The following is a 16,855-nucleotide window of genomic DNA, read 5'->3' as shown; positions in this document are numbered from 1 at the left end:
ACCAGATGTGAGCTTGTTAATTAACTGTATGCACTAGTAGCCACTGTGCTAGTTAGCTGTATGCATTAGTAGCCACTGTGCTAGTTAGCTGTATGCATTAAGGGATTAATTTGATCTCTATTTCTGAGTTTTGTAATGCTTCTGCTTGGCTGGTTACTGTTTGTAATAATTTGTCAACTGGGCTATGTTCTGGGCTAGGTATGCTTTCGCCGAAAAGCATTTTATAAATATGACACTGTGGTTGGTTTAACAAGAAGTTCATCTTTAAACCTATGTAAAATATGTTTTGTTTTTATAATGAGCATTTCTGTATTTGAATTTGGCGCTTTACCCTAGAGCGGTTAAGTAGTGTCGTACAACCAGTGTTTGACAGGGTAATGGCTAGCAGGCAAGTTTTGGAACCAAAATTATTGTCCAATCGTTTCGTTCTGAACAGAACCTCTTTATTTTTTTGTTCTGTTCCACTGTTCAGACCTCAATTACCTCGACTAACCTGTACCACCGCACATCGACTCGGTACCGGTACCAATATCCCCCATGTTTATCAAACATCAAATTGATTAGAGTTGCAAAGAAAAAGCCTTATCTCAGACTGGCCAATAAAAATAATATATTCAAATGGGCAAAAGAACACAGACACTGGACAGAGGAACTCTGCCAAGAAGGTCAGCATCCTGGAATCGCCTCTTCACTGTTGACTTTGAGACTGGTGTTTTGCGGGTACTATTTAATGAAGCTGCTAGTTGAGGACTTGTGGGGCATCTGTTTCTCAAACTAGAGACACTCATGTACTTGTCTTCTTGCTCAGTTGTGCACCGGGGCCTCCCACCCCTCTTTCTATTCTGGTTAGGGCCAGTTTGCGCTGTTCTGTGAAGGGAGTAGCTCACAGCGTTGATCTTCAGTTTCTTGGAAATTTCTCGTATGGAATAGCCTTCATTTCTCAGAACAAGAATAGACTGACGAGTTTCCCTGTAATCAATCCCTCAAATGCTGATACTCAACTAGTCTAAAGAAGGCCAGTTGTATTGCTTCTTTAACCTTTATAGCGCAGGGGTTCCGCTAGACAACATTCCGCTGAAAAGGCAGCGTACGAAATTCCAAAATATTTTTTAGAAGTATGTAAGTTTCACACAACAAGTCCAATAGAGCAAATGAAAGTTAAACATCTTGTTAATCTAACCATCGTGTCAGATAAAAAAAAAAGATTAAAAAAAATGCTTTACAGCTAAAGCATATGATTATGTTAGATCACCGCCAAGTCAAAAAAACACTTTCCAGCCAAAGATAGGAGTCACAAAAAGCAGAAATATAGATCAAATTAATCACTAACTTTTGATGATCTTCATCAGATGACACTCATAGGACATCATGTTACACAAAACATGTAAGTTTCGTTCGATAATGTTAATATTTATATCCAAAAATCTCACTTTACATTGACGCCTTATGTTTTGATTCCAAGACATGGGGTGATTTTGCAGAAATACTAATAATAAACATTGATAAACGATACTAGTGTTGTTCACAGAATTAAAGATTTCTCCTTAATGCAACCGCTGTGTCAGATTTTTTTAAAAACTTTCTGGAAAAAGCATCATCTGAGAACAGCGCTCAGAACCCAAAACAGCCAGAGGAATAGCCGCCATTTTGGAATCAACAAAGTTAGAAACAACAACATAAATATTCACTTACCTTTGATGATCTTCATCAGAAGGCACTCCCAGGAATACCAGTTTGACAATAAATGACTGATTTGTTCCATAAAATTCCATCAGTTATGTCCAAATAGCCACTTGTTGTTAGCGTTTTCAGCCCAGTAATCCATCTTCATGAGGCGCGAGCATTTCATCCAGACAAAAACTCAAAGTTCTGTTACAGTCCTTTAGAAACATGTCAAACGATGTATGGAATCAATCGCTAGGATATTTTTAACATAAAACATCAATAATGTTCCAACCGGATAATTTCTTTGTCTTCAGAAAGGCACTGGAACGAGAGGTAACACTGTCGGGAGCGTGCGTCATGAGACCAAGGCTCTCTACCAGACCACTGACTCAAACAGGTCACATGCGCCCCTCCTTTATAGTAGAATCCTCATTCAAGTTTCAAAAGACGGTTGACATCTAGTGGAAGCCCTAGGAGGTGCAACCTCATCCATATCCCAATGTGTACTCGGTAGGCAAAGCTTTGAAAAACTACAAACCTCAGATTTCCCACTTCCTGGTTGGATTTTTCTCAGGTTTTCGCCTGCCATATGAGTTCTGTTATACTCACAGACATCATTCAAACAGTTTTTGAAACTTCAGAGTGTTTTCTATCCAATACTAATCATGTGTATATATTAGCATCTGGGACAGAGTAGGAGGCAGTTCTCTGGGCATGCTATTCATCCAAAAGTGAACATGCTGCCCCCTATCCCAAAAAGGTGAATCAGGACATCAGTTTTCAGCTGTGCTAACAATTGCAAAAGGGTTTTTTAATGATCAATTAGCCTTTTACAATTATTAACTGAGATGAGCTATCACAACGTGCCTTTGGAACACAGGAGTGATGGTTGCTGATAATGGGCTATGTAGATATTCCATATAAAATCAGCTGTTTCCAGCTACAATAATAATTTACAACATTAACAATATCTACACTGTGTTTCTGACCAAGTTGATGTTATTTTAACGGGAAAAAAATGTGTCTCTAAGTGACACATAGAGACAATTTCTAAGTGACCCCACACTTTTGAACGGTAGTGTGTGTATTTAAAAAAACATGTTTATGTAACCTTTTATTTAACTAGGCATTGCTGTAGCGTTAAGATTTCCTGACTTCACTGGGTCTAATGGGCCTAGCCCGAACCATGAAAAACAGCCCCAGACCATTATTCTTCCTCCACCAAACTTTACAGTTGTCACTATGTATTGGGGCAGGTAGTGTTCTCCTGGCATCCGCCAAACCAAGATTCATCCGTCGGACTACCAGATGGTGAAGCGTGATTCATCACTCCAGAGAACCCGTTTCCACTGCTCATGTGTCCAATAGCGGCGAGCTTTACACCACTCCAGCCAACGTTTGGCATTGCGCATTGTCATCACTCGCTATGATAAATCTGGCTCAGGACAATGACCCAAAACACCCCTCCAGGCTGTGTAAGGGCTGTTTGACCAAGGAAAGTGATGGAGTGCTGCATCAGATGTCCTGGCCTCCACAATCACCGGACTTGACCTCAACCCAATTGAGATGGTTTGGGATAAGTTGGACCACAGCGTAAAGGAAATGCATTCCTCACTAAGCTGGTTGAGAGAATGCCAAGCGTGTGTATAGTTGTCATCCAGGCAAATTGTGGCTACTTTGAATAATCTGAAATGTAAAATATAGTTTGATGTTTTACACTTTTTTGGGTACTACATGATTCCATTTGTTATTTCATAGTTTTGATGTCTTCGCTATTATTCTACAACATCAATTTACCTCCCAAGTTTAGATAAGAAGAACCTCATACAATGCAATGAAATGATATTCACCTGAAGTGCTGGTACTGCTTGAACTGTGGCAGCAGTCTGGAGTATGGAGGTGTTGTTGCCAGCCATAGCTTTCCACCAGCACCGTACCATCCTCCAGTCCAACAGCTGTGGGATGTTGACCCCTGTCACAGTGCTGTCCTTCACAACACCAGTCACAACACCAATCTCAGACAAAGTGTTCACTCTGTTCTTTCTGAAGCGCTGCTTGTTGATGCCCACACATCAGTCAGGGGCAAACTTTGCGTGGCCTGTGATCAGGAAGTGAAGGTCAAAACTGTGGTGGAGCTTGTGCATGATCCGCCAGGCACAGTACCAGAGCACAAACTTGTTCTTGTTTTGGGCACTGCAGTTGCGAGGAGATAGAAAGTAGATGGGACCTGGCTGCATAGGGTCAGAAGGATAGTGCACCTGCCAACAACAAAAGAACATTAAGATAAGTTAATGAAAAGAAAATGCAATGTTAAACCATTTTTTTATGCATCATTTTCAGGTAAGTTTCACTTCCCTACAAATGTTCAGAGCAGCAGCACTGCATACAGAAACATTATCTTGGAAACTGGAAGTTAAAATGACACACAGCTTGACTAAACAAAATACAGAAACAATGTGTGGTCAATAAAAGTAGTGCCAGTCATGTTGGGAGGTCAATTAAATAATCAAAACGTTTTTTTTGCTTTACATACCAAGTGTTGTCATCGAATCCTTGCGGAGACGCCACACTGCTGTTTTTGTCACGTGGGATGGCAGCAGTTTCCACCAGTGGTGTTCTGGTAATACTATTGCATTATCCTCTGAGTAGTTGTTGAAGTTCAGCACTCACTGCAAGTCCTCATGCTTCAGGTGTAAACTGTGCTTGCTTGGGCCAGCTCTATTTTTGATGGGAGGCATTAGACCATTCTCCTTGTATGACTGGTGGCGTGTCCTACTGATAACTGAAAGACAAATTCCAGGTACAAATAATTTAACATTTATTTGAATTATTTCAACTTTAGCCCCCACCCAATCTCTGACCATTTTACTCGCCCTAGCAGAGCTGGATAAACTGTTTTCATGCTATCCAGAGCGTTGGTGACTGTAACTGCTCCTGGAAACAATTTAAGCTTTTTTTGTCAATGTTTAATGACACCGACCATATTCAATCGGTGTTCAGCGTTCGTAAATTCATCAGTTATTCTGCACTCTGGTACACTCAGACCAGAGTGCTCTGAAACAGTTGTTGCAGTGACGTCTTTTAAGTTTTAATATGCAATACTTTAAAAATAAAGCCGCGTTAGGCGGGATTACCCGACACATTCTGACCAGCTCAAATAGACAGAAGTGTGTTATATGGCAGACCAATCCAAACTCATCTCTCGGCATGTCCAGCTCACTCATTATCTCAGCCAATCATTGCTAGAAGAGGTTTCTGTCTTTTTCTGTATCTTAACCAACTTGACTTGTAATTGAACAATTTCATTGGTATTTACAGATGGCACACAAGTTTCTTAAGACACGGAAGTTCAGATGTTCGAGGAGGCATTTCTGCCCAAAAACCCATTTTGATAAAAAAAAAAAGTACTTTCAAATGGCTCTCCTGTGAACTAGTGACCCATGACATACGCCTAGTTTCCTGAAACGGGGCACATATACAGTTGAAGTCGGAAGTTTACATACACCTTAGCCAAATACATTAAACTCAGTTTTTCACAATTCCTGACATTTAATCCTATTAAAAATACCCTGTCTTAGATCAGTATGTTCACCACTTGATTTTAAGAATGTGAAGTATCAGAACAATATTAGAGAATAATTATTTCTTTCAGCTTTTTTTTCTTTCATCACATTCCCAGTAGGTCAGAAGTTTACATACACTCAATTAGTATTTGGGAGCATTGCCTTTAAATTGTTTACCTTGGGTCAAACGCTTAGCCTTCCACAAGCTTCCCACAATAAGTTGACGTGGCTGGGTCAGGTTTGTAGGCCTCCTTGCTCGCACAAGCAGTTCTGCCCACAAATTTTGAGGTCAGGGCTTTGTGATGGCCACTCCAATACCTTGACTGTGTTGTCCTTAAGTCATTTTGCCACAACTTTGGAAGTATGTCATTGTCCATTTGGAAGACCCATTTGCGACCAAGCTTTAACTTCCTGACTGATGTCTTGATGTTGCTTCAATATATCCACATAATTTTCCTCCCTCATGATGTCATTTATTTTGTGAAGTGCACCAGTTCGTCCTGCAGCAAAGCACCCCCATAACATGATGCTGCCACCCCCGTGCTTCACGGTTGGGATGGTGTTCTTCGGCTTGCAAGCTTCCGCCTTTTTCCTCCAAACATAACGATGGTCATTATGGCCAAACAGTTCTATTTTTGTTTCATCAGACCAGAGGACATTTCTCCACAAGTACTTTGTCCCCATGTGCAGTTGCAAACCGTAGTCTGGCTTTTTTAATGGTGGTTTTGGAGCAGTGGCTTCTTCCTTGCTGAGCGGCCTTTCAGGTTATGTCGATATAGGACTCGTTTTACTGTGGAAATAGTTACTTTTGTACCTGTTTCCTCCAGCATCTTCACAAGGTCCTTTGCTGTTGTTCTGGGATTGATTTGCACTTTTCTCACCAAAGTACGTTAATCTCTAGGAGACAGAACACGTCTCCTTCCTGAGCAGTATGACGGCTGCGTGGTCCCATGGTGTTTACCTGCGTACTATTGTTTGTACAGATGAACGTGGTTCCTTCAGGCATTTGGAAATTGCTCCCAAGGATGAACCAGACTTGTGGAGGTCTCACATTTTTTTCTGAGCTCTTGGCTGATTTCTTTTGATTTTCCCATGATGTCAATTAAAGAGGCACTGAGTTTGAAGGTAGGCCTTGAAATACATCCACAGGTACACCTCCAATTGATTCAAATGATGTCAATTAGCCTATCAGAAGCTTCTAAAGCCATGCCATCATTTTCTATAATTTTCCAAGCTGTTTAAAGGCACTGTCAACTTAGCGTATGTAAACTTTTGACCCACCTGAATTGTGATACAGTGAAATAATCTGTCTGTAAACAATTGTTCGAAAAATACCTTGTGTCATGCACAAGGTAGATGTCCTAACCGACTTGCCAAAACTATAGTTTGTTAAAAAGAAATTTGTGGAGTGGTTGAAAAACGAGTTTTAATGACTCCAACCTAAATGTATGTAAACTTCCGACTTCAACTGTATGTAAACAGAGTTTAATTGTAGTTTCTCCAAAATACGAACATAAAAGGCAGGGAAAGGAAGCTTGTACAGAATAAAAGTATTCTAAAATATGCATCCTGTTTGCAATAAGGCACTTTAGTAATACTGCAAAACATTTGGCAAAAAAAATCTACTTAATTTCCTGAATACAAAGCGTTATGTTTTGGGTAAACACAACACATCACTGAGTAACACTCTTAATATTTTTCAAGCATGGTGGTGGCTGCATCATGTTATGGGTATTCTTGTCATCGGCAATGACTGCAGAGTTTTTTTTTTTGCTTAAAAAGAAAAAGAATGAAGCTAAGCACAGGCAAATCTTTTTTTCCGGTCTGCTTTTCAGCAGACACTTTGAGACAACATCACCTTTTAAAAGGACAATAGACTAAAACACAAGGTCAAAAATATGCTGGAGTAGCTTACCAAGACAACATTGAATGTTTGGCCTTGTTACAGTTTGGACTTAAAATGGCAAGACTTGTTCATTGCAAGACAGCCATTTTCAACAACCAACTTAGCAGAGCTTAAAGAATGTTTTAAAATAATAATGTGCAAATATTGTACAATCCATACCCAGAAAGACTCACAGTTGTAATCACTGTCTAAGGTGATTATAACATGTGTTGACTCGGTTGTGAATACTTGTAAATTATAACAAAATGTGCAATATGTCAAGGTGTAGAAATACTTTCTCAAGCCAGTGTATATAGTAAAGATTAGATGAAAGACGGTGGTGACTATGTTTGCAGAGACATATTACGATTCAAAATGCTCCAGGGGCCAGCAAATGAAGTAATCGAAAACCAACAGAGCGTGACCTAAAGTTGTCTCCATTGAAGCTGGGCTTTTAATGATTTTTATAGAGTTTCCTGAACTCTGCATGGTCAAAAATGAAAATGTTAATTTCATGGACCAAGGCCATATTTTTGGTAGGGTGATAATCACCACGCTAGTCTCTGGTGTGCTTGTTGATTTGACATGGAATCCCACGTGGGACATGCAGGTTCATCTCCATAGCATTTGCGTGTCATAGCCTGTCAATCATGGACAGAATTTAACAGAAGCTCTTAATGTTGAAAGAGATGACATCTGAGATTGTGGGAACTGAAAGCCTGTATGTAGGGGCAGGAAGTCTACTGTAAAGCCTGTATGTAGGGGCAGGAGGCCTACTGTAAAGCCTGTATGTAGGGGCAGGAGGCCTACTGTAAAGCCTGTATGTAGGGGCAGGAGGCCTACTGTAAAGCCTGTATGTAGGGGCAGGAGGCCTTCTGTAAAGCCTGTATGTAGGGGCAGGAGGCCTTCTGTAAAGCCTGAATGTAGGGACAAGAGGCCCACCATGAAGCCTGTCTGTAGGGGCAAGAGGCCCACCGTGAAGCCTGTCTGTAGGGGCAAGAGGCCCACCGTGAAGCCTGTCTGTAGGGGCAAGAGGCCCACCGTGAAGCCTGTCTGTAGGGGCAAGAGGCCCACCGTGAAGCCTGTCTGTAGGGGCAAGAGGCCCACCGTGAAGCCTGTCTGTAGGGGCAAGAGGCCCACCGTGAAGCCTGTCTGTAGGGGCAAGAGGCCCACCGTGAAGCCTGTCTGTAGGGGCAAGAGGCCCACCGTATACCCCTGCTATCCTCTCATAATACAGCACACATACACATACACACCCACCTCCACCCCACCTTATTTTGGATCCCTGCATCATGGTGCTTAGCCTCCCAAGGAACTGGGAAGGAAGAGAGAGGGGGGAAAAGCATAGTGAAATGTATAGTGCAGTTTTACCAGATGGAGCACTGTGGAATTGGCAGGAGGGGGGACGGGGACGCGGAGTGATCTAGGGATGTGTGTGCGCGGGCGGTAATGACTCCACTGCACAGTTGTAAATCTCAGATGATGTTTTCATTCAGGTTGGATTTGCGTCAGCTGAAATACAGGCTGCTGGGATTTGATAGATCTCAGGGCTCTAGCCTCTTCCCTAATATCATAACCCTCCACTACACACACACATGCGTACACCATAAATCTTACGCTCTGGTCTCTTGATTTATTCTTCAAACATTGTTAATCCAGCCAAAATCCGCCGTAGGGGGACTGTTCTCGATTGCGGGTTCAGTTTAATGGCAGGTTTGATTGGCTGAACAAATTTTTAATCTTGAAGCTTAGCAAATTTGACTCTGTTGAAGGAAATGTTATTTTCTCATTCCTATAAACACTGTTAAAAAAATGTATTGTTCACAATGTGGTGTGTGATAAAATATATTGTATTAAACATAACCTACTATGTGAACCTCCCCCATTGACAAACTAAATTCAAACTCCCAACTGTCTGGCTGGCTTTCTTTTCTTCCTCATACTTCATTGATAAATGAATGTAGTCGATTGTCCAAGTCCCAGACTCGAAATGAGTCACTGATAAAGAGCCCATAGACACTGAGACCCTGGAGGACCAGAGTCAACAGTTGACGGTTTGTTAGGTTGTCTGTCGACACGGTCGGGAAACAAACTCTTGTGCTATCCATACTACAACCCTGCCAATTTGTCTGATTTTTGTGTTAGTTGCTTATTAGGTGTGTGGGTGGGTGTCATTTTTCTCTTTTTTGTGTGTCTCCATAAGTGTCTCATACACTGAATATACAAAACATTGTCATTTGTTAAATCCACTTCAATCAGTATAGATGAAGGGGAGGAGACAGGTTAACCTCTCTGGGATATTCGGGACGGTAGCGTCCCACCTCACCAACAGCCAGTGAAAGTGCAGGGCGCCAAATTCAAAACAACAAAAATCTCATAATTAAAATTCCTCAAGCATACAAATATTTTACACCATTTTAAAGATACAATTCTCGTTAATCCAGCCACAGCGTCTGATTTCAAAAAGGCTTTACAGCAAAAGCACCACAAACGATTGTTAGGTCACCACCAAGTCACAGAAAAACACAGCCACTAACCTTTGATCTTCATCAGATGACACTCATAGGACTTCATGTTACACAATACATGTATGTTTTGTTCGATAAAGTGCATATTTATATCCAAAAATCTCATTTTACATTGGCGTGTTATGTTCAGTAGTTCCAAAACATGGGGTGATTTTGCAGAGAGCCACATCAATTTACAGAAATACTCATAATAAACATTATTAAACATTGAACTTTAGATCCACCTCACCTCTGTGTCAGATTCCAAAAAAACTTTACGGAAAAAGCATACCATGCAATAATCTGAGTACGGCGCTCAGAGACCAAAATAGCCAAAGAGATATCCGCCATGTTGTGGAGTCAACATTAGTCAGAAATAGCATTATAAATATTCACTTACCTTTGATGATCTTCATCAGAATGCACTCCTAGGAATCCCAGTTCCACAATAAGTGTTTGATTTGTTCAATAAAGTTCATAATTTATGTCCAAATACCTCCTTTTGTTAGGGTGTTTGGTAAACAAATCCAAACGCGCGTGCGAGTCCAGCCGAAAGGTCGGACGAAAAGTCCAAAAAGTTATATTACAGGTCGTAGAAACATGTCAAACGAAGTATAGAATCAATCTTTAGGATGTTTTTATCATAAATCTTCAATAATGTTCCAACCGGAGAATTCCTTTGTCTGTAGAAAAGAAATGGAATGCAAGCTAACTTTCACATGACCGCGCGTCACAATCTGCCAGACACCTGGCTCAATCCCCTCTTGTTCGGCCCCCCTTCGGCCCCCCTTGAAAAACTACAAACCTCAGATTTCCCACTTCCTGGTTGGATTTTTCTCAGGTTTTCACCTGCCATATGAGTTCTGTTATACTCTCATACATCATTCAAACAGTTTTAGAAACTCCAGAGTGTTTTCTATCCAAATATACTAATTTACTCTGGGCACCTTATTCATCCAAGCTACTCAATACTGCCCCCCAGTCACCAAGACGTTAAAGAAGGACTTTTAAGCCTTGAGACAATTCAGACAAGGATTGTGTATGTGTGCCATTCAGAGGGTGAATGGACAAGACGTAAGTGCCTTTGACAGGGGCATGGTAGTAGGTGCCAGGTGCACTGGTTTGAGTGTAGCAAGAATTGCAGCGCTGCTGGGTTTTTCCCGCTCAACTGTTGTGTATCAAGAATGGTCCACCACCCAAAGGACATCCAGCCAACTTGACACAACTGTGAGAAGCATTGGAGTCAACATGGGCCAGGATCCCTGCGGAATGCTTTCGACACCTTGTAGAGTCCATGCCCAAATTAATTGAGGCTGTTCTGAGGGCAAAGGGGGATGCAACCCAATATTAGGAAGGTGTTCCTAATGTCTTGTACACTGAGATCATATTATTAGGTGTGTGTGTGTCATCTTTCCCTCTACTGTGTGTGTTTTTCAGGAACCCGGGAGAGGACAGCAAGATGCTGGTGTGTGACATGTGTGACAAAGGCTATCACACCTTCTGTCTCCAGCCTGCCATGGAATCCATCCCCACCAATGGCTGGCGATGCAAGGTAAGAAACACTCCAAACACCTTTCACAACACGGAATACCGTCGGGCCGAGACGAGCGTGTAAGGGATGTGCATCTTTCCCTTTCAAAACACTTCAATACAGTGCATTCGGAAAGTATTCAGACCTCTTGACTAAAAATGGTTTATTTAAAAAAAAAATTTTTTACAAGTGTGTTACATTTACATAAGTATTCAGACCCTTTTCTTAGTACTTCGTTGAAGCACCTTTGGCATCGATTACAGCCTCGTGTCTTCTTTGGTATGACGGTACAAGCTTGGCACACCTGTATTCGGGGAGTTTCTCACATTCTTCTCTGCAGATCCTTTCAAGCTCTGTCAGGTTGGATGGGGAGAGTCGCTGCACAGCTATTTTCAGAACGCACCAGAGATGTTCGATCGGGTTCAAGTCCGGGCTCTGGCTTGGCCACTCAAGGACATTCAGAGACACTCTTGCGTTGTCTTTCCTGTATTCCTAGGGTCGTTGTCCTGTTGCCCTGGTCTGTGCTCCATTCATCTTTCCTTAAATCCTGACTAGTCTTCCAGGTCCTGCTGCTGAAAAACATCCCCACAGCATGATGCTGCTGCCACCACCATGCTTCATCGTAGGGATGGTGCCAGGTTTCTTCCAGATGTAACGCTTGGCATTCTGGCCAAAGAGTTCAATCTTTGTTTCATCAGACCAGAGAAACTTGTTTCTCATAGTCTGAGAGTCCTTTAGGCAAACTCCTAGTGGGTTGTCGTGCCTTTTACTGAGGAGTGGCTTCTGTCTGGCTACATAGAGGGGATTATTGGGTAGTTTGGTTCATCAGGCTGACCCCCTTTCTTCGCTTGAAGTTATTGAGGGATGATGAGCTTTCGGCAATGTGAAGATAAGAATTCCAGAGTATGGTACCTCTTTATCTGATAGAGAACTGACTGTGAGGTGCGGCAGTGGGGAGGGTGAAGGTTATTGCAGTGTGTTATATAGATGGATGTCAGAATGAACCTGGAAGAATCCATTGAAAGGTAAACTGTCTGGGAGGTATGAGTATTTCTAGATGAAAGTGTATAATTGACGTACATTAATGTCATAAATAGACAAGATACTGAGATACTGGTGGCAGCTAGTCTTGCACATGTATTTTGTATGATGAGTAATTTTGTATGGGTATGAGGCATATGTACTGGCCCAGACACTATTACAGTAAATCAGATATGGGTAAATTAAGCTATAGTACAGAGTTAGGAAGCAAGCCTGATGAACCAAACCACTAATCTTTCTGATGATACCTACAGATTTCTTCACTTTGCTGCAGACAAATGTAATATGATCTTTCCAAGATAACTTTTCATTAATTGGAACTCAGAGGAATCTAGTGGATGTGACTTGTTCCATTTCATTTCCAACCAATGTAGATTCTGGCTCTTTTTATTTTTATAGATTTATTATTTACTTACTATTTAATACAATAATGTTTTAACATTTTGAAGATTAACAAATTATCTGGAACCATTCAGAAAATGTGGCCATACATAAGTTAGCTTAATTAATTAGTGAATCAAAATTATTGTGATAAAATGAAATTGGTATCCTCGGCAAAGAGAATGATGTATATATAATCTCATACAATTTAGAAAGTAATATTTCATGATCGACTGTGTCAAACGCGTTGTATAAATCAAAAAAATATGCCAAGACTGTATTCTTTGTTAAGAGCTGTAAAGATTTGATCCACAAGTTGCAAAAGAGCCATATCTGTGGAGTAGATTTTATGAGTTTTTACAATATTGGTACTCGTAGAATACAGTGTTCATTTTAAATGTTTGAACATTCTCTTATACACCAATTATTCTAGGATTTTAGAAAAACATGATACTACAGATAATAGGTGATTTTTAATTTGTGAAAGATCTTGGATCCTCAGATTTATAGAGGGAGATAATTTATAATAAAACTTTGGCAATTTTCAAATCTTTAGGAACAATTCCAGTTCAAACGTGAACTGCTCATTTTAGGGTTTTTCTTTATTTTTACTATTTTCTACATTGTATAAGTATGGTGAAGACATATAAACGATGAAATAACACATGGAATAACCAAAAAAGTGTTAAATTATATTTGAGATTCTTCAAAGTAGTTTTTTAACCTTTATTTAACTAGGCAAGTCAGTTAAGAACAAATTCTTATTTTCAATGACGGCCTAGGAACAGTGGGTTTAACTGCCTGTTCAGAACGACAGATTTGAGATGTGTCTGTTACTTGAACTCTGAAGCATTTATTTTGGCTGCATTCTGAAGCTGGTAACTCTAATGAACCTATCCTCTGCATCAGAGGTAACTCTTCCTTTACTGTGGCGGTCCTCATGAGAGCCAGTTTCATCATAGCGCTTGATGGTTTTTGTTTGTGCGTTAAAAATAATAATTTATTATTATTATGTATGTGTATGGACTTTGTAGGCACCTGATCTGAGCCATAAGGGAGACTAGGCATCTACCACCAGATGACCACCACTATCAGTTTAGGGAGGGCAATGTAGCCTATGTTTTTTGTCCCCCTTCTGAAATCACCATCACCCGCTAATTAACTTGTCATTTTTGCAGATTAGGTGTTTGAGCTAGTAATGTATGAATATTTATAGTTTACAAATTAGCAATAAGTGAATATATACCACAACGTTGGATGTCACCCCTTGACCGTTTGGAAGTTTTTATTGGGCTTCTTTTCTCATCCCGCTTTGGCCATGTAGTGCGCCTCACAAATGAATTGCTGTCCTCGTTATGAAATAATCAACTTTACCCAAACTATTGCTGATGTTGAAATGACATCCTTTCAGCAGGTTGCCAGATGAGTAGTTTCCGGGTATCTTACTTTTACATTTTAAATTTTTACAATTTACATTTTACCCTCTTTTCTCCCCAATTTTGTGGTATCCAATTGTGAGTAGTTACTATCTTTTCTCATCGCTACAACTCCCGTACGGGCTCGGGAGAGACAAAGGTCGAAAGCCATGCGTCCTGCGAAACACACCCCAACCATGCCGCAGTGCTTCTTAACACAGCGCGCATCCAACCCGGAAGCCAGCCACACCAATGTGTCGGAGGAAACACCGTGCACCTGGCGACCTGGTAAGCGTGCACTGCGACAGGAGTCGCTAATGCGCGATGAGACACGGATATCCCTACCGGCCAAACACTCCCTAGCCCGGACGACGCTGGGCCAATTGTGCGTTGCCCCATGGACCTCCCGGGTTGCGGCCGGCTGAGTCAGAGCCTGGGCTCAAACCCAGAGTCTCTGGTGACACTGCTAGCACCGCGCCACCCGGGAGGCCCCGGTTTCTTACTTTTTATCATGGTAAAATAGAATTTTCAAAATACATTGATGTCCGAAATGATTGACACCGTTGATAAAGATGATTAATATTGAATATGTAAAATAAATCATTCAAATTCTGAGTATATTGTATGCTCACATCTGTTGTTTACGAAGCATGTGACAAATAACATTTTCTTATCATTACCATCATGGTAATCATTACCATCATTTGGCCCTTTAACTTTCTCACTCATCATTATTCACGGTTCACTCAGGTTCATCCGGAATCATGGTAGTGTTGACATTTTAAATTGGAAGTTCTTAGAAACATATTATATTCTTATTTATAGTAAAAGTGAGAAATGCATAAAAAAGAACTGCATTATTTACCATCTCATATCTATTGGGCACAAAATTGTCTGAAACACAAACAAAATGAACTACAAATGCATTCAACAAGTTTGTAAATTCACAACCTTGATGTAATAATTGTGTGCTAGGAATATGCGACCAAATACTACACTTTTTGCTGTTTTAATTTATTAATATCTTTAGGGTGTCAATAATTTACCCCTACCTTTTTTGAGAAAATAACGAATCACAATTTCTACCCCTGAGCAATTTTATTAGTATAAAATAATGTAATTTCCCCCAAACAATTGGCATACAATATAGCTCAATATTTGAATTATTTATTTTTATACTAATAAAATTGCTCAGAGAAAGAGGTTTTGTTTAGTTTTTCTCACAAAGGTAGGGCTCAATTATGAGCAATAATGACTGTATATTATAATTTACCCCTGTTTTATTTTTCATACTAAAAAATATCTTGAATAGATAAGTATTCACCCCCCTGAGACTACATGTTAGAGGCACATTTTGTAGGGTTTTCAGGTGAGTCTTTCTGGGTAAGTTTCTAAGAGGTTTGCACACATGGATTGTACAATATTTGCCCATTTATTACTTTTAAACATTCTTCAAGCTCTGTCAAGTTGCTTGTTGGTCATTGCTAAACAGAAAGTCTTAAGTCAACACTTAACTAGGCCACTCAGGAACATTCAATGCTGTCTTGGTAAGCAACTCCAGTGTAGATTTGGCATTGTGTTTTAGGTTATTGTCCTGTTGAAAGGTGAATTTGTCTGTGCTGTATTACATGTATTTTTCATTAAAGAGAAACTCCCTAGACGTTGCCCATGACCAAAATGAGGCAGCCACCACCATGATTGAAAATATGAAGTGGTACTCCGTGATCTATTGTGTTGAATTTGCCCCAAACATAGCGATTTTGTATTCATGATAAAAAGTAGATTTCTTTGACACCATTTTTTGCAGAATTACTTAACTGCATTGTTGCAAACAGTATGCATGTTTTGATATATTTGTATTCTGTACAGGCGTCCTTCTTTTGACTGTCATTTAGGTTTGTATTGTGGCATAACTACAATGTTGTTGATCTATCCTCAGTTTTCTCCTATCACAAACATCAAACTCTGTACTGGTTTTAAAATCACCATCAGCCTCATGGTGAAATCCCTGAGCAGTTACCTTCCTCTTCTGCAAATCATTTAGGAAGGATGCCTGTATCTTTGTAGTGACTGGATGTATTGATACAGCAGGCAAAGTGTAATTTATAACTTCACCATGCTCAAAGGAATATTCAGCGTCTGCTTTTTTATTTGTACCCATCTACCAATCGGTGCCCTTCTTTGCGAGGCGTTGGAAAACCTCCCTGGTCTTTGTGGTTGAATCTGTGCTTGAAATTCACAACTCGATTGAGGGACTTTACAATTATCTATATGTGTGGGGTACAGAGATGGCGTAGTCATTCAAAAATAATTTTAAACACTATTATTGCACACAGAGTAAGTCAATGCAATGTATTATGTGACTTGTTAAGCACATGTTTACTCCTGAACTTATTTAGGCTTGCCATAACAAAGGGATTGAATACTTGTAAAGCTGAAATGTTTTCAGTCTATTCTTTTAAATAACATTTTCGACAAATAAAATTCCACTTTGACATTGTGTGTTAATCAGTGACAAAATCTCAATTTAATACATTTAAAATTCAGGCTGTAACAACATAATATGGAGAAGGTAAAGGGGTGGGAATAAATTCTGAAGGCACTGTATTTGTATGAGGAATAAAGTGCTGTCAATTTACCTCACGGGGGAGGAAAATGTGGCGGTGAGAATAAGCTCTGAACGAACAAGAGCTTTTATGTGAAGCTCTCTTCAAATCACGTCTCCTTGTTTACAGTGATACTGTTTTCACCCCTCCCCGGCCTCCTCTTTCGGTTTTCCATTCCTCCCCGCTCTTTCTCTCTCTCTCACTGTCTCTCTTTTCCCCCTCTATCTCTGTTGTCCCCTGAAGAGTCTCCCGGCTGTTTCA

The 16,855-nt window shown here is 40.4% G+C and overlaps 1 protein-coding gene across 1 annotated transcript in view; it reads left to right on the top strand.

The window, feature by feature from the left end:
* LOC112232703 (histone-lysine N-methyltransferase 2C-like) overlaps positions 1 to 16,855 on the top strand; it is a 301,309-nt gene that overhangs the window by 161,945 nt on the left and 122,509 nt on the right. Inside the window, exon 9 of the mRNA XM_042298636.1 lies at positions 11,058 to 11,172. Coding sequence (XP_042154570.1) covers positions 11,058 to 11,172 — 115 coding nt within the window. The remainder of the gene's footprint in view (positions 1 to 11,057; positions 11,173 to 16,855) is intronic.

The sequence above is a fragment of the Oncorhynchus tshawytscha genome, linkage group LG16 (genome assembly GCF_018296145.1).
Source record: "Oncorhynchus tshawytscha isolate Ot180627B linkage group LG16, Otsh_v2.0, whole genome shotgun sequence".
NCBI lineage: Eukaryota > Metazoa > Chordata > Actinopteri > Salmoniformes > Salmonidae > Oncorhynchus > Oncorhynchus tshawytscha.
The sequence above is the reverse complement of the archived record's forward strand: the minus strand, read 5'-3'. Positions and strand labels throughout refer to the sequence as shown.